Raw genomic sequence first — 22914 nt, 5'->3', positions numbered from 1 at the left:
CAGGAGAGAATGAAATTTAAATACCTGCAGTCCGACACAAAATTGGATATATTTCCTGGGATGCGGGAAAATGGGGAAATCAAGTTGTGCATCCTGGAGATCCTAGACATTCAGCCTTATTAAGATCTGGACCTCGGTCCCTGACTCGATAAATATGCTCCAGGCAGACAACTCTCTCTCTCTGTACTATTAGAACAACTCCCTATAACGTTAAAGCAACTTTCTCTAAAGTAACAACTCCCTCACACTGTTAGAACTACCTGTATACTATCCAAACAACTCCTCTATTCTGTCAACTCAAAAGTGAATAGAGAACAGTCTTAGAAGAAAAAGCTTTTTAGTGGAGGGCAAGAATTCAAGACATTCTTGTTGGTGATATGCAAATAAGACCATTTTCATTTACAATTATTTTATAAACCATATATTATCCATCTCGCATGTCAACAGAAAAAGTTTTCATTAAACATAACCTGAACACAAAGCTTAATGGCAAATATAATAACAAAATTGTATGTATCTAAAGCATCTATGGATTGGACATGAAAACATACTATGTATAATCATTATCCAAACCAGACATTTAGTAAAGCCAAACTATTCATTCATGTACTTGCCCCTGCTCAAACAGACGTTCACCTTTTACTCTGAAACATTTGTGTCTTGAATACTTCCAATAATGGTTATATTAATCATAACTGGAATGGGTTATTCAAGTTTTCCTGTAGCATCTTCATCAATCCATACTGTCATTGTCAAGTTGACTACAACATGGGGTAGACAGGATGCTCCTAGTTTGCTATTACACTGTGCACTGGTTACTCAAGGCTATACAATTAATTAGTGATGCCCATCAACAGATAGACAAGCCTTGTAACCTGATGTACACAAGGTCCCTCAACAAGACACTGATAAGAATTATGATTAAGGCATGCACTGGTTGCTGTAGCTACTGTTCCACGTCCTCATCGACCTTTATAATTTTCATATCTGTCACCAAACTGATCATATTGTCAACATTTTGTACATGTTTGTGACATTACCCTTTAAAATTCACACGCACTCTACTATGCTTGAAAAACATTTTCCGAACAATGTGGTGATAAATAGTTTTGAAATTTAAGATAAAACCATTCAAAGGAGGAAAAAATAACAGAAGGAAAACATTTACATACTTAATTATTACATGTAACTAGAACATGTTATTTTCAGATCCAGATTTTATTTTGCTTCAGTTAATAGTATTATCTCTTTCTGCTTCTCTCAAACTACAGAACAATACCCATCTCAAGAGACCAACCAATGGTTCTCTCATTTGGTCCCAGAAGGACATCGAGTTATTGGTCAGTCTTGTTGGGAACAAATCCAATATCCACCCCCATCCTCAAGAACACACTCCCAAGTTAAAGGTGCCCCTACAACCAACTGATTCAGGGACCATTCTCGAAGGACAACATTGCCCAGTCTCAGCAAGCTGTCCATGAGGATTTCTTGTCGTACAGAATATGATAAATCTAAGAATGATGTCCTCCAAGACTGCCTATTGAAGGATGATCCCAACTTCCATGCAAAAAACAAAATGACACAACTCGTGTTCCTCACTGAAATCCAAAATATGTAGTAATGAACATGCTGCTGGAGGCAATCAAAATGAAATGAAATGTTGTGATGTCAACATACCCCCAAAAATGTAGTAAGCATAACCATTATCCAAACCTGCCATTTAGTAAGGCCAGAATATTCTTTTATGAACTTGCCCCTGCTCAAACAGACGTTCACCTTTAACTCTGAAACATTTTGTGCCTTGAATACTTCCAATCAAGGTTACAATAAACACAACTGGAATGGGTTATTCAAGTTTTCCTGTAGGATCTTCATCAATCCATATTATCATTGTCAAGGTGACTAGAACATGGGGTAGACAAGAAATGCATGTACACAAACCCTCCCTTGATTGGTGGGGAAGAGATGAAATTAGACATCCAGGTTGGTGATTAGTCTGAGACGAGTCACAATTAACGTAAGTGAAGGCTATTTAGAAAAGAAATTGAGGATACTTTGCATGAACCAGTTGCTTAAATACTGTAGGAAGACAATCCATGCATAAAGACATCAAATGTGTCACTCTAACTTGAAATAATTTAGGATGGCAATCCATGAAGACATCAAATGTGTCACTCTAGCTTTACTGTAGGATGGCAATCCTTGAAGACATCAAATGTGTCACTCTAACTTTACTGTAGGATGGCAATCCATGAAGACATCAAATGTATCACTCTTAACTCCATTCATCTTGGTGAAGGTTCAAGTGGGTGGGCATTGGTCAGAGCAAACAGGAGAGAATGAAATTTAAATCCCTTCAGTCTGACACAAATTTCATGGGGGAGTGAAGATGTGACATCAAGTTGTGCATCTTTCTCTAAAGTAACAACTCCCTCATACTGTTAGAACAACCTGTATACTATCCAAACAACTACTCTATACTGTCAACTCAAAAGTGAATAGAGAACAGGCTTAGAAGAAAAAGCAATCACCTGAAAATGCCACAAAGCTTCGGAGTAGAAAGAAAGGATATCCAATTCAAGGTCATTCTTGCTGTTGATATGCAAGTAAGACCATTTTCATTTACAATTATTTTATAAACCATCTATTTTCCATCTCACACATCAACAAAAACTGTTTTCATGAAACATAACCTGAACACAAAGCTTAATGGCAAATACAATAACAAAACTGTATGCATCTAAAGCGTCTATGGATTGGACATGAACATAAACTATGCATAATCATTTTCCAAACCCGACTTTTAGTAAAGCCAAACTATTCATTCATGTACTTGCCCCTGCTCAATCAGACATTCACCTTGTATTTTGAAACAGTTGTGTTATTCCAGTTTTCCTGTAGCATCTTCATCAATCCATACTGTCATTGTCAAGTTGACTACAACATAGGGTAGACAAGATGCTCCTAGTTTGTAACTGCACTATGCAATGTTTACAAAAAGGCCAGACAGTTGCCCATCAACAGACAGACAAGCCTTGTAACCTAATGTACGCAAGTTAGGGTTAGCAAGGCACTGATAAGAATTGAGGTTAAGGCATGCATTGGTTGCTACCACAATAATTACTGTTACCAAATATGCAATAAATGTTTTTGGAGTATAAAAATTGTTTGTTTTTTTTTTTGTCTTGCCATGTGAATCTGAGTACAGGAATAAATCAGGACAGTTTGGCAGGTTTTCATTTGGAAAATGTCTTTGATGCAGTTTTCAAACTACTACAGAATGTTTGTTCTAGAGACCAATGTGCCAATCCAATTTATTGTAAAAACCATTGATACAAATATATGGATGTCGCAGAAGTGCAAATGACCTGATGAATGTCTCATCAAGACTTTCAGGGTGAACAGCTGAATAAAAATTGTACACTGCTGAGTAAATTTACATATGCTCAACTTGAAAATAATTTGTGGGAGTTCTCATGCACCACTGCTCTGCAAGTGCATGAATTCATACAAATTTTCCAGCACTTCTGGACATGTTTCACTGTTATTCAAACATATGAGATATAAAAATTTTTATAAAAAAACGCATTCTTCATTATTGTTTCAGACATTATCATCAGTGAAATATCCAAAGGGGGAGAAAGTTATCAGGTTTAATCTGCCAACATTTGAGTTGCCTCCCTTGACTTATAAATCATTGGCCACAAGATCTTCAGGTAGGTTATTACTGGTGAAGTACAAACTATATTTGGCAACATAAATAGGAAATTGTCATTAGGACTGAATTTCGTCTACATCAGAACAAGGATGGCAACATAAATAGGAAATTGTCATTAGGACTGAATTTCATCTACATCAGAACAAGGATGGCAACATAAATAGGAAATTGTCATTAGGACTGAATTTCATCTACATCAGAACAAGGATGGCAACATAAATAGGAAACTGTCATTAGGACTGAATTTCATCTACATCAGAACAAGGATAGCAACATAAAAATCAAATGATACATTCATAACAAGGCTTCATCAACTCTGAACTTGGACACAAAGACACAGTGATCACACTCAAGAGGGCTCTCAAAACTCACTTATTTCGACAGCAAGAACAAACTTAAAGACCTAATAATGTTTCCTACCTGAAATATTCTCAGCACGTTTTTTATTTTTCATGTTTGTTTTTGTAATAATATTATTATGTTTCTTATCTTATAGATGTTGTCTGATGTTGTAAAGCGCTTAGAGCTTCTAAAGATTAGGTGCTATACAAAGTCCTCATTATTATTATTATTATACCATGTCATGCCATCTACCTGTTGAGAACAAGGGTAGTGAGAGCCTCCCCATCGACATCCTCAGCCACAATCAGCAGGGGCTTACGATGCTGATTTGCAAGCTCTAGTGCAGGGATGATGGATTGAATACTGGAAATTTTCTTCTCTGAGAACAGCACCAGAGCCTCCTGAAACTCGCACTTCGCTCCTGAAAAGTAAAAATTCTCACACTTCTACTGACATCCTGAAAAAATGTGAACAAAATTGTAACAACACATTGGTGAGATACTGCAATTTTCTTTTCTAGAACATTATTGCTTGCATCTGAACTATGCTATGATATTCATCTGCATCGAGTCATATTATCTATATAAAATAAAAAAAAATACATACAGTGCATCATGGTTTGTAGCATTCAATTACATGGCTGAAAAGTGATGATCATAGAAGTTTGTCCTCCGACTTTTGCACTGCATGAATCTGACCCAAGAATATGGGATTCTGGGTATTTTTTTCTCTTGCCTCAGCTATGTGGATTATAACAATATTTTACAAGTCATTAGCAAAAATGAAATTTACAGTGTCTTGTAAAAACATGCAAAAAACACACATGCATGTATCAATGATTTTCTCAGGGTTTAAAAAAAAAATTCAACAAAAATTTACCATGTTAGGCATAGCCTTCATCTCTCCTAACAACACTTTAATCAATCTCAAAGTGCTTCACAATGGCTATAAAACAAATACTGATACAAATGTTCAACAACTTCATGGGGAATTTTCATTTTTAAAAGCCAGTGGTGTAGGGACAGTCTTAAAAGAAGTCAGTGTAGCTGGCCTCCCTTGTGCAAGACAGATTCCCCTCCATCATCAATATTGCACTTATATATCCTGATCATGCCAAACAGTTGCAAGCAGGGTCCAATTAAGTGCAGAATTATTAAAGTTAATTAAATTTCATTTCAAATGCAAAAGTTAAGGATAATATTCCATTTGAAAGAATTAAATATCCCCAGAATGGATGTAATTGCAAATTCACCATCTGTGAATTTACCGCTTCACGTACTGAATTCAGAAATTTGAATGATTTCAATCTTTTCACACACATGTGCACATAATGTAATTGAAATAAAATTTGAAAGAAATTTATATCATCTCATCTACAACAATTTTACTCCTCTGATATGTCCTTACCGTCTTAAAAGAATAGGTGTTGTCAGTCTTCTGCCCCAAAAAGTATTCAATTATGAACATCACAAGTGGCAAAAAAGCATAATTTGTCTTTAACAACCATTGGACAATGGAATATTTTCTTAATCTGCTGTAGCCTTTGCTTCTCTAAACTGTTGATTGGGGGTATCAGTGGTTGATTGGGGTATGAATGGTTGATTGGGGGTATCAATGGTTGATTGGGTTATCAAAGGTTGATTGGGATATCAGTGGTTGATTGGGATATCAGTGGTTGATTGGGGGTATCAATGGTTGATTGGGGTATCAGTGGTTGATTGGGGTATCAATGGTTGATTGGGGTATCAATGGTTGATTGGGATATCAGTGGTTGATTGGGGTATCAATGGTTGATTGGGGTAGGCTTGTAAGATAATGTGGGTGTCATTTGTCTTCATCTTTACACTCACTGAATACTGGATGGTACTGTTGTTCAAACTTACCCACAAATCTTGTTGAATTTTTCTCAGCATAGAAAATGTACTTTCTGCATCTTCACTGACACAAGAGAGTTTCAAATATGCTGGGTGTTGCTGCTGTGTCTAACACCTTCCGATTTCACTTGAGTTTTTCCATTTAATAAAATCAGGCCTCTGCTGTGGGTTAAAATCTCTTAAACCAAAGTGGTAAAGGCACATAATAAGAATTTTGTAGTCATTTTGACCCATGTCAGGTCCCTATATATAACTATAGAATAATTTGCTCCCCCTCAAAAAAGCACAATGGTCGGTATATATGCTACGCTGTCAGATTTATAATATTTGTTTTATAATTTGAAGAAAATGTGCTTTTTAATCTTTAAACTATCTGGAAGAGATATGAAAGTGCACTGATGCAATCAAATGATCGATAGTGACAGACTGGTGATGTAAAGTTGACAGGAAAGCTGCAAATTTAGCATGCAATATACTGATCACCAGCCTAAGCCTGATATTCACCATTAAATGTTTGTTACCTGAAATTGATCCATCAACTGGCACCTATTTACCAATGTTCTAAATATGAGTTGGAGTATGGCAGAAGGCAAGAATCAACCAGAGAATTTTATTACTAAATACTCATCTGCCTGACTTTAAATGATCAAGACTTAAAAAGAACAGAAGTTAAAAAAATGTATTTGGACTTCCCAGTATGAATGAAAAAAAGTCTTAGTTATGGGTTGAGTATGGTGACAAGCAGTTGTTTTTTTACTTGTTCAGCATGTACAGTATACACACAGACAAGCAGTTGTTCAAAAGCCAAATTCAAAAGCATATCCAATTTTAAACCTGATCAACTAAGAGCACATGAAACAAGCAGTAAATATTACCATACAAGATACTGATAGAAAATAAACATACCCCTCTCAATCATCAAGACCCAGATTCTGAACCTTTACCAAGCTGAGTTATTCCACATTTCTGAGAAAGCACACCATTTGATGCAAGTGCTCTGACAGCCTAGTCAAATTTATCAGAGGATCAGCAACGTGAAACAGTCTGTATTTTGTCAGACCTTTCCCACTCCATTTTAGACATTTTGACAACTAAAATGTTAAACTATCTAATGGGTAGGAAATGAGACTTGGACAAGAGAATTGTTGCTCTCAGGGTTACCAACTGTACATATATCGACTTTCTGTTTTCCCATCTGTTTCAACGAACAAGCTTAATTTTCTTCTTTGGTATCTTTTATTTTGAGAACATTCCAACTTGAAGTTTCAGTCAACTACAGCAATGAGATTCAAAGAGTATCAGCCAACAGAAGGCACTTGGAAATTTTAAAATGGTACAATTAGTAAAAATTTTAATAAGCAATGAAGTAGTTGTAGAATTTTAAGTTTGCATTTAAATGTTTTTTTTCCAGACTTCCATTTATGGCAATATATCGTAGTAAATATCTGCATGCAAAACTTTTCCGATGGACCTGCCCTTGGCTACTGCGAACCTGGACAATTTAGCATTTTATTGAACCTGGTCCAACAAGTCAAAAGCAAAATTTCTCATCTCTCCAATCATCAACAACCCTTGTCAAAGGAGGTCTTTGGACAAAAAAATAACCGAGGCACCCCTATCCCTTCTACAAGCACAGCTTGAAGCAAGGCAGTGGCTACAACCTGCGGATAAAAAATAGAGGTATCTGTCACATGCTCAACAAAGAGCATGATGATACAAACTCTCAAACTGTCAGCTTGCTGTAGCACAACTTAACACCTGTGGGTTAGGGTTAGCCTAACCCAAGCTCTCAAACTGAAAAAGGTGATGTCAGCTTGCTGTAGCACAACTGAACAGAACACCTGTGGGTTAGGGTTAGCCTAACCCAAGCTCTCAAACTGGAAAAGGTCATGTCAACTTGCTGTAGCACAACTGATTACCTGTGCTGATACAAAGACTGTCAACACTGAAGATGATGTGCAATAACTACACTTACAAACCTTTGGGGTGGGGGGTCCAGACCTGCCAACCCTGATGAGACTGTATCAGTAAGGCTACTTTTCCCCCCCCACAAGTTTTCAGTAAGATGTAACAAAATATACTCCGCTATTGTAAAACGGAATATGTATTTAAAAGTTCGGTATTTGAAACATGCAGCCATGGTAAACATATTGTTCAAGTGAAAAGTTTGTAAAGTACACTTAGACCTTATTTACCACTAGTACAGTTGCACAAATGTCAGTCACAAACACAATGCAGCTCAATGGCTTGTTACTATTTTGATGCAAGTCTTGGAGTTATTTTCAATTTCACATGACGATGGCAAACACATCTTAGCGATGAGACATACTCAAAGTGACATGTAAAACATAACTGTGTTCGTTCCTGCTTTTATTCATAAGAATCTAAATATTCCTTTTTATTCTTCTGTGCTGATTATAAACACTTTTTAAGAGGCTTGATTTCTGTTTTGTCTTCAACTTGTATCGCTTGCTGGACGCCATTTAAAAAACATCTATAATCAACATTTTGATCATGCAGATGCTTAACATGAAAAATATATGTGCACTTTAAAGCATCAGAGGTACTACAATACAGTTGGTCTGGTTCCCTGACAAAGTCCACTAATTCTAATATGAAACCCGGACACAAACATGGATGAGCCAATTATCACGATTTTTGGCAACAATAATTTTTCTGTAGTTTTTGCTTTTATACCCTATTCCATATTTTAAAGGTAATTTTCAGTAACATGATGCCAATGGCAAATATGGATCAATGCCATCTCACCTCTGTCTGCATAGGTTCGAGTCTCAGGCTCGGCCAATGTAGGTTATTTGAGAAAGCTTGCCTGTAGCTTCTCATGGGTCAGTGGTTCTTCCCAGGGTTTTTTGGGGTTCTTCCCCCACCAATTATACTGGCTGCCATGTAGTCTATATTGTGCTGAAAATGTTGTTAAACCTACCAGCAACAACATTAATTATGCCACAAGAACATCTGCCAATCAATGCAACAATGATGCAAGATACATGGTGGGATGATTCTACAAACAGCCTGTTTAGCTCCAGTCTAGAGGAAACTACATCCAAAATGAATATTTTTATTTCCTGTTGGCTTACAAGTTGCCAGCAGTTTATGTAACAAATCAAATGGCAACATTCACTTCCAGGTTCCATTTATACTTCGAATATGTCAAGTTAAAAAATGTCTGGGCTCCCATTTTGGACAATGTTGCTACTTGTCAGCTCTTGACCAGACTGGATGGTTCCTATTATCTAACAATGAACCCAATTTATGTTGTGGTCAGGTTGATTAAAGTGCTTATTTTGGATGTAACAAAGTTCTTTTATTTTCACTTGTAATTCCCTTTTAGTTTCACCTATGCATTGTTTCTTGCAAAAATGGCAGGCAAGTAAATAAAACGTTTAGTACATTGCAACTAATGGTAATGCAATGTAATACATTGTTTGCCCATGATTTACCAGTAAAACCTTGATGTTTACTTTAAAACTCAGCTCTCAGAAACTATTAAATATATAACCAATTCTCAGTGCAAAAATAATGGGAGGACACTAGAAGACATCTGTGCAGGTCAGGTAACTGTGTAGAACATTTCTTTGTACATGAAAAACAAAATTATCTTTGTCCTATGCAAATATAGCAGTATTATACTATGAAACTGCAGTGTAGTACAAGTTCTCATGCGACCAAGATACCCAGATTTGAGCGAAGATATTTGGGTTTATTTGTAGCCAAAGTACTGGTCAATGAAGTTAAGGGCTATCTTCTCTGATGAGTTGCAGAGAAACGCACTAGATACCCCAACAGATGGAACAGAATGTCTCCATGTTGCTTCAGGCAGTACCTTTTAAGAACACACCAGTTTCACTTACCCAACAAAGCAGGCATTACAAGTGCCTAAATTCTACTGTATACCTACCAAAAACGTATTTATGAAAGAAAATGTATTTTAAAAAAAAACAAACATAAATCCACCTATAATTTTACAAATGCATGTGTCAGCCCATAAACTGAATCAGAAGCAAGAGAGAAAAAGAGCATGTTGTAAAAGATTGTTTCAATGTTATTTATGGAAAATTATTTAATTTCTGCCAAGAATTGTTATGCTTAAATTACGCTAAATACAGTTGCAATGACACATTCTGTTCAATTACCAGAAGCACATGAATAGTTCTAAAATCAACAACCAATACCTTTCTGGGTGTTGATGAAATAGGGTGAGATGTATCCCCTGTCAAACTTCATTCCTTCAATAAGTTCCAACTCATCATGTAATGTCTTTCCATCCTGCAAAAAATAAAAAGTTTTCAGAATGTTCACCTTAATTCTGAACATAAGCAAAACCAGTCAATGAGAGGCAACAATAACACCATGACTAGACATCAAGTTAGGAGATAAGAAATAAAATCCTCTTTGTCAATTGATGGTCGAAGTCCTCTGTCGCTTGATGGTCAAAGTCCTCTTTGTTGATTGATGGTCAAAGTCCTCTCTGTCCATTGATGGTCAAAGTCCTCTCTGTCCATTGATGGTAAATATTTCACAAGATCAAGAAGTATATGATATGATGCAAGTCATACTGACTGAAAGCTAAAACCTGGTAAACAAGAGGAGGCAAGTGGAAAGAGTTTCTTCCCTTTGTATTGATGCAATTGCTGAATGAGATGGGCAGCTGAGCTGGCTCCAAATGTTAATGTATTCAAAGGATAAATGATTTACAAGATGCAAAATTTCATTCTGATTACCACCACAACATTACGATTTGAAAACACTGTCTCTGAAAAAGTTATTTTTGTTTATTCTTGCAGATCAAAAGGACCCAGCTGAAAGCAAAATTTCATGTCAAAATCTTTTGATCTCGTAAAACAAAGATTCTGATATTCCGAGGATTTTATAGTGTCTTCATGAACGTACCGTCTCTTCAATTTTCCCTATTTCATAAACACGTATATAAAAAGCATAAAAATCGTAGGGAAAAAGCATACATTTTTTAACACTTGCCTTCACAGTGATAACCCCATCTCTACCAACTTTCTTCATTGCATCCGAGATAAGATCTCCAATAGATTTGTCCCCATTAGCTGAAATTGTCCCCACCTGCAAACATAAAAATGCTTTATTTCCTTAGCAAACAGATGAGCATGAAGCATTTACAGAGCTCCCTGTGGCTTCAGCTAGTCGCTATCATAGAAACAACAACATCCTTAACAAAACTTGTACATGTCTATGCAATTATTATTCATAATCAAATGCTATTTTAGATTCAACCACCTGCACCAGATTCAATTACCATTTTAGGTTCAAGGACTCTGTCACACCAGATTTAACGACTATGTCAGATTCAACGAGTCAGCTAACCTACTCTATGGATCACAAAATTCATAGCAAAGCCAAGATAGATCAAAATATCTTTTCCCCCGATTAATTCTATAGCTTAGACATAATTCACAGGCAGATGGATAGATTGACAGGCACACAGAACCTTGATAAAATATGCTACATATTTCAAGACATGCACATTATTAAGTCCTCAAACGAGAAATACAGCACGAGCCAAGTTCCACAGAATACTGAATAACCACCATACAACACAATAAGATTTTTAAATATTTTAATTGCATAAATTACACACTGTCAATGACAACAACAGATGTGATACCCATGTCATCTTATATGCTGATGGAGGTTAAACAATAAGCAAGTATCACAATAATTATTTCTGAGGTCACATTTTAGTGTCTACCTGAGCAATTTCCTCTGGCGTGGTAACTGGTTTAGACATCCTTTTCAACTCAGCTACAGTGGCATCAACTGCCATCATTACACCTGCAAATAATTTGATAAATAGATTGACCCACACTTTCAGCATGGAGAAACAGTCCATCTAAACTAGCATAGAGGTCATTCAGGGTAAAAATTAATTACACTCCACAGTTCATTCGTTTTATAACCTTCAGTGCACAAGTGAAGTCACCAGAATTTCAAAAATAATTTACTTCAATCGCATTTTTCTTCAATTAATCTACTTTAATAATTCAGGTGAAAATAAAGAATCCCACATTTTGGTAGGAGTTGTGCTATTAATTTCAATTCCAGAAAGAAAAAAAATTATCACTGCTTGTTACCTTTCCTGATTTCAATAGGGTTACATCCCCTGCTCATATGTTCAAATCCCTCCTTGGCAATGGCCCTGGCAAGTACAGTTGCAGCAGTTGTACCATCACCAGCCTCCTCATTGGTACTGTTAGCTACATCTTGTACTAGCTTGGCTCCAATGTTCTGATACTTGTCTGCCAGATCTATGCCTTTGGCTACAGTAACTCCATCCTTTGTAATCTTTGGGCTACCCCAGCTTTGCTCTAGTATCACATTCCGACCCTGAAATCAAAATTCAACGTGATCAACATTCATTTTTAAAAAATATACTTTTTAATAAAAAACAAAAAAATTCATACCTCTAACTATAGTTTCTTGAGATGAATGTGAATAACAATTTAAAATGGATGATACACTATGCTCTATGGACAAAAGGATTTTGCCATATCCTAACTTGAACTTTGTACCAGAAAAAATGAAAAATTCTTGAACCAAAAGTCAATGCCAGCTGCAAGGATACACACACCTGGATAATTTTACCATGGAAAAATTCTTAGTATGAAAACTGAGACGACAAATCATCTATTTGCAGCGATGTGAACAATTTACTAAACAACTTTCATTTTGTTCACTGTGATCTTAATATTTAATAATGTTCTATTTTAACCCATTTAAACTTTTGTTCAGCCTGACTGTAACCTATGTATAGTAAAATAAGGAATGGTCATATTAAAAAATATACACATAGCTCATTAGTAACCTTGACATCACTACAAATATTTGATTATAATGACAATAAGCTCTTGAGCAATCGACAAGACAATTCATCCAATAAAATGGAATATACAGCCAAATTCAGAAACAGTTGGCAAAGACCATCCTAGCAAAATCTGCAGTGATCTTGTTAAATTTTCTACCTTGAAACTCGACCAACGTTTCTAACATCTGGTACAGCAGATAGGCATCAACACAGTGGATAGACAATTTTGCTGATATGTGTTAGCAACACATGGCACTGTAGTTATTTAGCCTTTCACAACTAGCAGCCCAAGACACAAGTTAAAAATTTACTTGTCCAATATGAATGGCAAGTGAACTTTTGACTCTGAGAGTATTTGTTTGGATGGGACAGTGGAATTATAGACATTTTTCAACATCTGCAGGCAACAATACACAAAACGACACACATTTTGTTCAGCAGAAAGAACAAATTTGATTTAATGTGGGGATACCATACCAAACAAAAACTTCCTCCACACCATTTATAGGAAAATTAATGTCTTAGAAACTAAATATTAAAATATCATTGGAATTGATTTTAACATCAAATGAACTGAGAAAACTCTAAACTAGTGCACTAAACTGCATTTTTTGCCAAAATTGCACAAGGCGACCCATTCCTCTGGCCAAAAGCAACATCGTGCCGATTATTATTAGCTTTGGCACCAATCATGAGCACATGATAGAATGTCATGGATAGAATGATAAATTTTCAACAAAAAAACATCTGCATTTTCAATGCAGAGTACAGGGAGGACAATGGTACACCAGAGCCCCAAAAGAATAGCAATGTGGCTAATTACTTGGGCAGAAAATAATGAATTCCCTGCGAGGGCTCACAGTAGAAACTGATAATAAAATGTATTTGAGATTTTTTGAGTAAGAAACTTTTACAAAAATATTCATGTCCCCTTTCTTGACTTATCAAGAGCTTTAAGGATCCATTTTTTTCATTTCTGGAATGAAAAAAAATCTTGATTGAAACAAATGCAGTTTTGGATTTATTACCTTCAGATTCCTGTATGCTTTCGGAATTTATATATAGTTTAAATGGAACTCAAATCAAATTGGATATACAGACAAACCCATCTTAAAAGACTACTGCTATGTGAGACCACGTGTTGAGACCAAATCCTCAGTGATCATACAGTATTATAACCTGTTACGACATACCATACAGTATTATAACCTGTTATGACATACCATACAGTATTATAACCTGTTACGACATACCATACAGTATTATAACCTGTTATGACATACCATACAGTATTATAACCTGTTAGACATACCATACAGTATTCTTGAGACCATTATTTTCTGGGTGACCTTTCATGACAAGTTCTATCAGTGTATCTCAAAAAGCCACAATGCAAATTTTAGTAAAAACTCAAAGTAGCTGCATTCAATGTGCACATCACAAACAGAAATTGGACTGAACAGACTCAATGAATCCCAGATAAACTATTGGATGTAATAAAAGGATTTAATTAAAAGAATATCCAATATTTTCATCTTTTGACAGACTACAACCTTTGGTCCCATGGTAACCGCTACAGCATCTGCTAGCAAATCAACTCCCTGCAACATCAGGGCACGGGCATCATTGCCAAACTTGATGTCCTTTGCATAGGCCCTAGATAAACAGGGTGCCAAATGTCGGGTGAGCACTGGCCGAAGGATAGACGGAAGTCTGTACATTCTGCAAAAAAAAAAATTGCACACTGAATAATACAATGCACACAATAATGATGAAATCTGTACAATAATTCTGATCATGATGGCAAAGAAAAGATTGATTGCAGGCGAGATAAACTGGTAAAATGCATTACAACATTTTTTTTTTAAATATGACTTTAAAGGCAAGAACAATTGCTTGCACTTCCTCTACTTGATATATCAAGACAAGAATTTAGTTCTTACTCTGTATCCCTTAGCATGTGTGTGATTGGTTGGTATGATGCTTTAAGGCACAGCAGCACAATCAGGTTATTTAATGCAGATGCCATGAACACACAGGCTGATCTGATGGTAGAATTTGAACCCCAACCTGATGGTCTCGAATTCTGCATGCTTAACACCTGGTCACCATGGCTCCTTCTGCCATGAGCTTAACACTGATACCAAGTTTATTATGCTTCAAAAAGTATGCTTAAATGCTTGAAATACCAGTGTTGACCCTTGAACAGGTCATGTAGGAGGTGTATTCTCTTTATAGATTACAAATTACAAGTATGGTTTGTAGATAAATTGTAAGCAAAGTGTGCTATATATGGCAGCCAGAAGGAAACAAAAATTGCTGTAGTAGCCCAGTGGTTACCATGCAAAACCTGCAATGAAAACTTGAATCCTACTATCCAACAACCTGGGAGTGACGCAACACTAAATAAGCCATCATAAAACAAGAAACCAAAGCTAGCCACACAATGTACGAGACTGACCCTGACATTTTTGTTTCTGGGTTGACATCTTGTTGCCTAAATAATGACACTGTGTTGACAGGAACAAGAAGCCAAATTTTCAAGAATATCTCACACTCAGCTCTATTGCTTTACTTTCCTGGATGTCTTTATCTGATAAATTCAATTCTGATGAGTAAATGGACGTTTTCAAGTTCTGTTAACCTACATTTCAGTTGACTTGAATGCGATGGAAGCTGGGAATGCCAAATTTGGATTGGGTACTACAAAATACTAATAACGAAGGAAGTGTTTAGATCGCTTCATTCAATATACTTATCACCCTTTTAATTGATTTTGGCAAAAACAAACAAGTTCAATGTATTACACTGCAGGAATAAAATCCAAAGCAAATAAATTTTAAGATACTTTTATGAGACGATTTCCAAGCCCAAGTCTATATCAAATGTAGTCTTACAGCTCAAGACAACATTTTCAGGAATATCTCAGACACTTGGCAACCCATTATGACACTCTTCCACAAATTTAAAACTACCTTTATCCTGATGGAATCAAAATCTGACAGTAGCAAATTGACACATTTTCATGTGGAGTTCAGCTGGCTGGATGGAACGTGATGAAGCTGGGAATGGTGAAATCTGATTAGGTTGAAGAATATTTTTTTAAAGAAACAAATAAAAATAAACTAATACTGAAGAAAGTGTTTAGAAGGCTTTGTTTTGTTAAGATATTTATTGATCATCCTTAAATTCTTCACTTCAACTGCATTCGAACCAACAAAAATGTTGGTTAACGGAACTTGAAAAGACGTCCATTTGCTTGTGCGAGAATTAGTATTTATTCCAAAATAAGACAACAGAGTAAGTCCGCCAAATGAACAGAATTTTCATTGGTGGAAAAGCTTCCATATGTGCTGTCAAGTGTGCGAGATATTCTTTAAAATTTGGACGTTCTTTTCGATGTCAATCAACATCGAAACACACGACACAAGGCTGTCGTTTGTGCAGTAAGATGTAGCACAAAAACATAACACGTGATAAGACTTACATGGTACGACTAGATCAGATGTACAGCTTTTTACTTTATCCCTTACATGAATCTGAAGCAATGTGCTCGTTTTGAGTAAGCAGTTTTTGATCGTCACTGCTCACTTGTTTGATTTATTGGAAAAGTAAGCTATTAACTCTACTCCCAACCCGCGCCATGGATCTTGTGATACTGGAGGGGTGAGGAAAATGTCAACACGCTACGAGAGAACATTCTAGAACAACTGGGCGCTCACTTTAAAATTTATATTTTCCATCGCTTAAAAAGTACAACAACGTACATTAGCTTTATCCTATCAATGTATAATAATAATCATGCTTGCATTTTTCTTTCGATGTAGATGAATCTTAACTTCAAACTGGAACTCGATTAGCTACAGAAGCATAGCAGAAAGCACATGGTCGACAATCACGTGTTTCTTCCAAGTCCCAATTTACTAACATCTACCACTTTGCAAATCGCCAAAACCTAATCCAAATATTAGCATAAACAATATTATTTATCACAGAAAATTTAGATGCACAAAGTCTTCGTAAAATTGCAAATCTGAATTACCTGAATCCCGGTTGATATTTCACCTTGATGCAAGCCGGTAAGACGAAGTGATATACGTAGTTAATATATAGACGGCTGAATGTGACCTTATAACCCCAAAAAAGCATTTTTAAGCGCAGAAAAAAAATTACTATACATTTATAATCATTCATACATCGTATTCATGCGGTAAGATGATTCACATAAAAAGTGATTATATTATATGTAGATTTAGGTGAATTTACTCTAATTAAAATTGTGAATAAAAAGAAGAGGTAAATGATGTAATAATAATTTCTCGTCTATGCTTGATACAGGGCTGGGGGTCTCCCTCGGGGAGTAATTATTAACATTATTATAAGAATAATAGAAAATCCCGAATTCTTTTAGATTATTACAAATTTCTCCATAATGAGTGCTCAGTCATTTTAAACTATTAAGTTATAATGAAATTCTGAATAGAAACTAACACTCTTTGGTATGATATTAAAATAAATTTCAATAAAATTAATATGCTACAAATGATACAATGATTCTCCCAGTCAAGGTCACATTTTAGAAGCACATGTTCTGGTAGATTCTGCACGCTGGTAGTATTTCTCTTGGTATCACGCGGAAAATGGTAACTCATTGTTGTTAGTTTTAATGTGGATGCATATATTTTTTAAAAATAATTAAACAAGGTTAATCGTTTGTTACTTGTCAAGAATGTAATACAGAGTTTGTGTATGTGGATGCTTATGTAGATCGCTTTGAAATTACGTAGCCAGAACGTTTTCAAAGTTGACTAAACCCATACATTTCATATAAAATTAGACATGTCAGGAACAGAATTTTGAGAAGCAAATAGCTATTGTGGGTATGATTTTTTAATATGTTTTCTTTTGCAGTTGTCTCGCGGGGACGAGGACCATTATCGTCCCCAGGAAAACTAAAAATAAAATCCCTGGCATTCGACCTTGTAGGAATGATCTTCTGACCAGCTTTTTATTTTAAGTCTTTCTTTTTTGCTTAAAATAGCAAGAAGAAAAACAGCAATCATACTAATCTTAACCCTTGTGTTTTTCAGGCCAGAGCATTTAAGAAATTTCTCCCCATGTTCGACAGAGTGCTGGTGGAGAGGTTTGCACCAGAACTAAAAACCAAAGGTGGAATCATGATCCCCGAGAAGGCACAGGGAAAAATCCTCGAGGCCACTGTTGTTGCTATTGGGAACGGAGCAAGGATTCAGGTCATTTGAACAGCCTGCTTGACATAATATTTTCTTATGTATATCTGAATGTATATATTAAATGTATCACTAGATAATAACTAGTTAAAAAGGGCTTGAAAAATGTAGCTATGGATTATTATATAAAACCAAAGGAATGCATAGGGTTAAATGTATGTATCTGTGTAGTGTTTTATGGCACTTCTGCAAATTGTGCCAAGAAAAGGTCAAATGTGAAAAATGTAAAACTGAATTGCACACAATGAAGGCAAAATATCCAAAATGTTGAATGACTTTTATAAAAAGGTTTAACTTTGAATCCTTACATTGCTCCTGTTTTGAAGTTTTTTTTTTAAATGCCTGACATAAGGTGAAGCATATTATAATGTCTGTCCATTGGTTAGAGCATCCGCCTTGGATGCAGGAGGTCACAGGTTTGAACCCTGGCCGAGTCAGACCAAAGACTTAGAAAAATGGTATTTGCAGCTGTCTCACCTGATGCTCAGCATTGAGGTTAGTGTTAGGACTGGTCGGCCTGGTGTCAGGACATGATGCTATATATCTGTGGCATGATGCTTCTGTGCTAGAAATCACTATAAACTCACACTGCAGACCTCATAGCGATATGACTGAACAATTGTTAATGCTACTGTGAAAATCTAAATTACAAGCACATGTCAGTCCATCCTTCTGTTTCTTACAAATTCTGTTACCACATTGACTCGATATGTCCACCAGCTATAATTATCAGACTGTAAAGTACTTGCACTTTGCGTAAGGAAGAGTTCTGTCAGTTTTGGAGGCAAAAGGTCAGTGTCACAGGCAGAAAGAAGAAAAATTATTTCAACACAATAGGTGGACTTCTTCATTAGTTAGAACCGCTCTGGTGGCCTAGTGGTTAGAACGTCTGCCTTGGATGCGGGATGTTGTGGGTTCGATCCCCGGCCAAGTCATAGCAAAGACTTACAAAAATGGTACTAACAGCTGCCTCACTTGGCGCTCAGCATTAAGAGGTTAGTGTTATGACTGGTCGGCCTGGTGTCAGGATAATGTGACCGGGTGGGACATCATGCTACATGTCTGCGGCATGATGCTCCAGTGCTAGACATCACTATAAACTGTCACACTGAAGACATCGTAGCAATATGACTGACAAATTGTTAAAGCTGCATTAAAAAATCCAAACCACACACACACACACTTCATCAGTTGCCAAATGAAAAATGGTTTCTGCACAACAACTTTAAATATCTGCTGTCTGTGCTTACTAAACCTTGACTGTGGTTTGCACATTGCGCAGCGAGAAGTCCTATTGATTTCGGGCACAAAAGCTCATAGGTCAAGACTGAAATAAGAAAATGATTTCTACAGTAATTTGAGTTTTCCATGATCAGTGGATACCAAACTTTTTTCAATGGCTTACACCAGGAATGGGAAAGAACCCTATTGTTTTTGTAGTTAAAAAGATAAATTGTACAGGTGGGGAAAAAAATAAAAATGCTTTCCACACAATAACAATAGTTACAGAGCTGAAACAAATAATTGAATATTCAGATAAAAATAGTCAAATACTTTTATTTTCAAATATTAAAAATAATTATATTCAAATATTTGTGTACCCAGTAAGTTTGCCAGCATTTTCAAAAAGAAACAAGATGATATGTCTATATATATATCACTGAATAGTTCTACATTGAAGGAACTTCAGACCTGTTAAGTCACCTGAAAAACAAACTCTGACTCGCAAGGCAATAATGATGTAAAAATTCACAATAGTCCTTCTTCACAACATTGCCATTTATATATAGTAATATTCCAAGTTGGTGAACATGGGTCAAATCAAAGTCGACAATGCCGTACATTTAAATCTGCCAGAGTTTTAAAAAAAAATGTATCAACTCTTGTCAGAATTCAGGATTAGTTATAGTCAATCCTGCAAACCATTACCACATTAATTTTTTTATTGATGAAGAATATCAGAAGGTTTCAGCACTTGGCAGTTAGAAGGAAAAAATTGTCTTATCTTGAATTCTTGTAAATTCTTTTTGTCCAGTAGAGTGTCAGTCCCTTCAAGGGACTCTTGTTTTACAGTAATATCATTTTAGTTCATGTTGATAGTTTGAGCTTGTTTCCAGAGAACATTGTAATGCATCAACACCTTTTTCCTTTTTTTACATGTGAAATTTTTATAAATTTAATACATGAATAGTGTAGTTGTTCATACACTTGCTAGTTGGAAAAGTGGTAGGCATATTTTACATGGCTAGATTAACCACTCCGGTGGTTCAGGTGGTTAGCACATTCACCTTGGATATGGGAGGTCATGTGTTCGAACCCTGGCAGAGTCATAACAAAGACTTATGATGGTACTAGCAGCTGCCTCACTTGACACTCAGCAGTAAGAGGTTAGTATTAGGACTGGTCAGCCAGGTGTCAGGAAAATGTGACTGGGCGGGACATCATAGTGATAAGACTGAAATTTGTTTAAAGCACACGCACACATGGCTCGATTGAAACTTTCAGTTGTTCCAGGCAAGAGTACAATTTAATGTTAATCCTTCCATTATGCCATATAGACCCTTGTGGGGGTAGGGGGATTAAAAAATGCACAAGAATATCAATACACACACCTAACATCAATATTTGTTTACTTTTTTAGAGCGGAGAGGTAGTACCTGTCAGTGTCAAAGTTGGTGATAAAGTTTTACTTCCGGAGTATGGTGGAACTAAAGTTACTTTGGAAGAGAAGGTAATCCCAATAAGTTCAAGTTATACTGTCTTGTTATAGAAATGTGTCATTTTTACTTTAAAAGACTCATTTTTAAAAAAATGTGTTTAAAAAGAAGAATGGGGAAAATGCAAGTTGCCAGGTGAAAGAAAAATGAACAGAACTAAGATTTTATAAAAACGGCTGAAATTCAACAATAAGAAAAACTTGAGGCATTATTGTGGTGTAGACAAAGTTCTGGGCAGATGATACTGTATTCCTACTTTATAACGCTGTGCATGTGCTGAAAATGTTACTTATAAATAAATTACAGAATTGTTTTTAGAAGGAAGTTTGGGTTTTTTGCCTATAAAGGTTTTTATATACTTAAACCTTACGCGTTTAATTCACGTAGTAGTTGATGCTCATCATGTGCTTTTATTTGTTGTATTTAGGTCAGACAATCAAAATGTCAACATGGCAATCATTATAGGTATTGTTCCTATATACGTGTGTGTTTTATACCATCCGCAGCTTATAGAACTCTTTGATATTTTCTACAAAGCAATATTTGATTTTATTATTGAACTTGAAATCAAATGTATATCTCCCTTGCCATATTGTTACCATTTCCGATCATGAAAGGAAAGAGGCTGGACCTTTTTATGACTCCCTTTGAATTGTGTCTCTAAGGAAAACAGGAGTGAAAAGTTTCATGAATATAGTGATGCATTGTTACTTTTGCCATAGTAATAATCAAGGTAATGAATTGATACAAAACAGTACTTGCTCTATACCAGTTAATTCATTCTTCAGCTATCATGTATAATTATTAATTTGCCTTTCTATTCTTTACATTGAGAATTTGCCTGAGACATCTGTCACAGGCACAGGCACTCATTTTTGTCAGTAAGCATAAAAAGAAAAACTTCACAATATCCACTTGGCTTCTGCCAATTAATACAAGATGTAGTGGTTCATAATCAGCCAGTGCCCCCTCCCCACTCAGAGATTCAATGTTAATTGATTTGTCCCAGCAGCATGTCCAGACTAAAGGAACTGTTCCAGATGTGTTCCCCTGAATTACATGAGTCGTTTCACTTTACAAAAGAAAGTCTTGTTTTCATGTATTTTTGTTATGTTGTCATGGATAAAATGGCATTTAAATAGATGCTTAGTCTATCTAATTAGCACACTGGAAATACAACCAATATGTTGACACAAAAAAGGGGTGCCCCTGAGTGGTCTAAAGTGCTTACCGTTATGGATCGCTGCCATCTCACCTCTGCGTGGGTTCGCATCTGGGGTTCAGCCAATGTGGGTATGTGAGAAAGCTTGCCAGTAGCTTCTCATGGGTCAGTGGTTCTTTCCAGGGTTTTCCCAGGTTTTTCCTCCACCATTTATGCTGACCGCCATGTTTAGCCTATCTTGTGCTGAAAAATGACATTGGACCCTACAACAACACAAAAAAAAGGGCATCACCTACCACTTACAGACCTTCTAAAGATAAAAAGTTGATATGTGTATCAACAAAGTGTCCTAATCTGTATCATGAATCATATTGGCAAATCATTTTTTTCCAAACACTGTCATTGATACTTAATCAGAAACACTACAGCTAAAAGTACATTTACTTAAATGTTTATACAGTTTGTACAAAAGGTGTTGAATGACCTCAGCAAGTTTATATTATTATGACCAGTGACAAATAGCAAACTTGTGAACCTTGTAAGAGCCATTATCTAATACTTTTTAATATAATCTTTTTGTTTTAATATTTGTTGTTGTTGTTTCTTGCACTTCTTTCAGCAGTCTTCTTTTTTTTTCAGGAATATTTTCTGTTCCGAGATGGAGACATTTTAGGGAAATTTGAATCTTAATAAATGGCAAGTTTTGCATCTAATTGGACCGTCATGAATGAAAAAGGGGAGTAACTTCTGACAGCCTGAAGTCTGGAACAAAGGGAGTGTCAGTTACCTCCCTATACCAAAATTTGATAAAACATCAGTTTTTGGTAGTATGTTTGAATGACTGTGTAATACTTGTGATTTTGATGAACATAACATAGTGCAGAGAACATTTTCATATTGTTTTACTTCAGAATTTTATCACGAATGTCATTTACATAACTTGGCGATACAAGTGCTATTCATCCACTGATAATGATGCGCAATAAAACTAGTGTATAA

General features: G+C 35.9%; 2 protein-coding genes across 2 annotated transcripts in view; one reads left to right on the top strand and one right to left on the bottom strand.

Annotated features, from left to right (window-relative positions):
* LOC149779679 (60 kDa heat shock protein, mitochondrial-like) overlaps nucleotides 1-16891 on the bottom strand; it is a 41630-nt gene extending 24739 nt beyond the window's left edge. The window contains exons 1-7 of the mRNA XM_089940514.1: nucleotides 16830-16891; nucleotides 14341-14509; nucleotides 12057-12309; nucleotides 11675-11757; nucleotides 10933-11028; nucleotides 10128-10221; nucleotides 4313-4481 (exon numbers count right to left, since the gene is read on the bottom strand). Of these exons, the coding sequence (XP_089796640.1) occupies nucleotides 4313-4481; nucleotides 10128-10221; nucleotides 10933-11028; nucleotides 11675-11757; nucleotides 12057-12309; nucleotides 14341-14508 (863 nt within the window). The 5' untranslated portion in view covers nucleotide 14509; nucleotides 16830-16891. The remainder of the gene's footprint in view (nucleotides 1-4312; nucleotides 4482-10127; nucleotides 10222-10932; nucleotides 11029-11674; nucleotides 11758-12056; nucleotides 12310-14340; nucleotides 14510-16829) is intronic.
* Nucleotides 16892-17328: 437 nt separating this feature from the next.
* On the top strand, nucleotides 17329-22914 carry LOC149779678 (10 kDa heat shock protein, mitochondrial-like). Its single transcript, XM_089940515.1, has 4 exons — nucleotides 17329-17430; nucleotides 17878-18039; nucleotides 20678-20767; nucleotides 22555-22914. Exons 1-4 carry the CDS (start codon nucleotides 17428-17430, stop codon nucleotides 22603-22605), a joined length of 306 nt encoding a protein of 101 aa, XP_089796641.1. The 5' UTR covers nucleotides 17329-17427; the 3' UTR covers nucleotides 22606-22914.

This window comes from Sinohyriopsis cumingii, chromosome 17 (assembly GCF_028554795.1).
Source record: "Sinohyriopsis cumingii isolate HCF-2022 chromosome 17, ASM2855479v2, whole genome shotgun sequence".
NCBI lineage: Eukaryota > Metazoa > Mollusca > Bivalvia > Unionida > Unionidae > Sinohyriopsis > Sinohyriopsis cumingii.
This window is presented reverse-complemented; position numbering and strand designations above follow the sequence as displayed.

Excerpts from the sequence above, each read along its gene's own strand:
- LOC149779678 (XM_089940515.1), top strand. Across the intron at positions 18,040-20,677 it reads GGAACGGAGCAAGGATTCAG|AGCGGAGAGGTAGTACCTGT; the intron begins GTCATTTGAACA and ends TTACTTTTTTAG. Across the intron at positions 20,768-22,554 it reads AAGTTACTTTGGAAGAGAAG|GAATATTTTCTGTTCCGAGA; the intron begins GTAATCCCAATA and ends TTTTTTTTTCAG.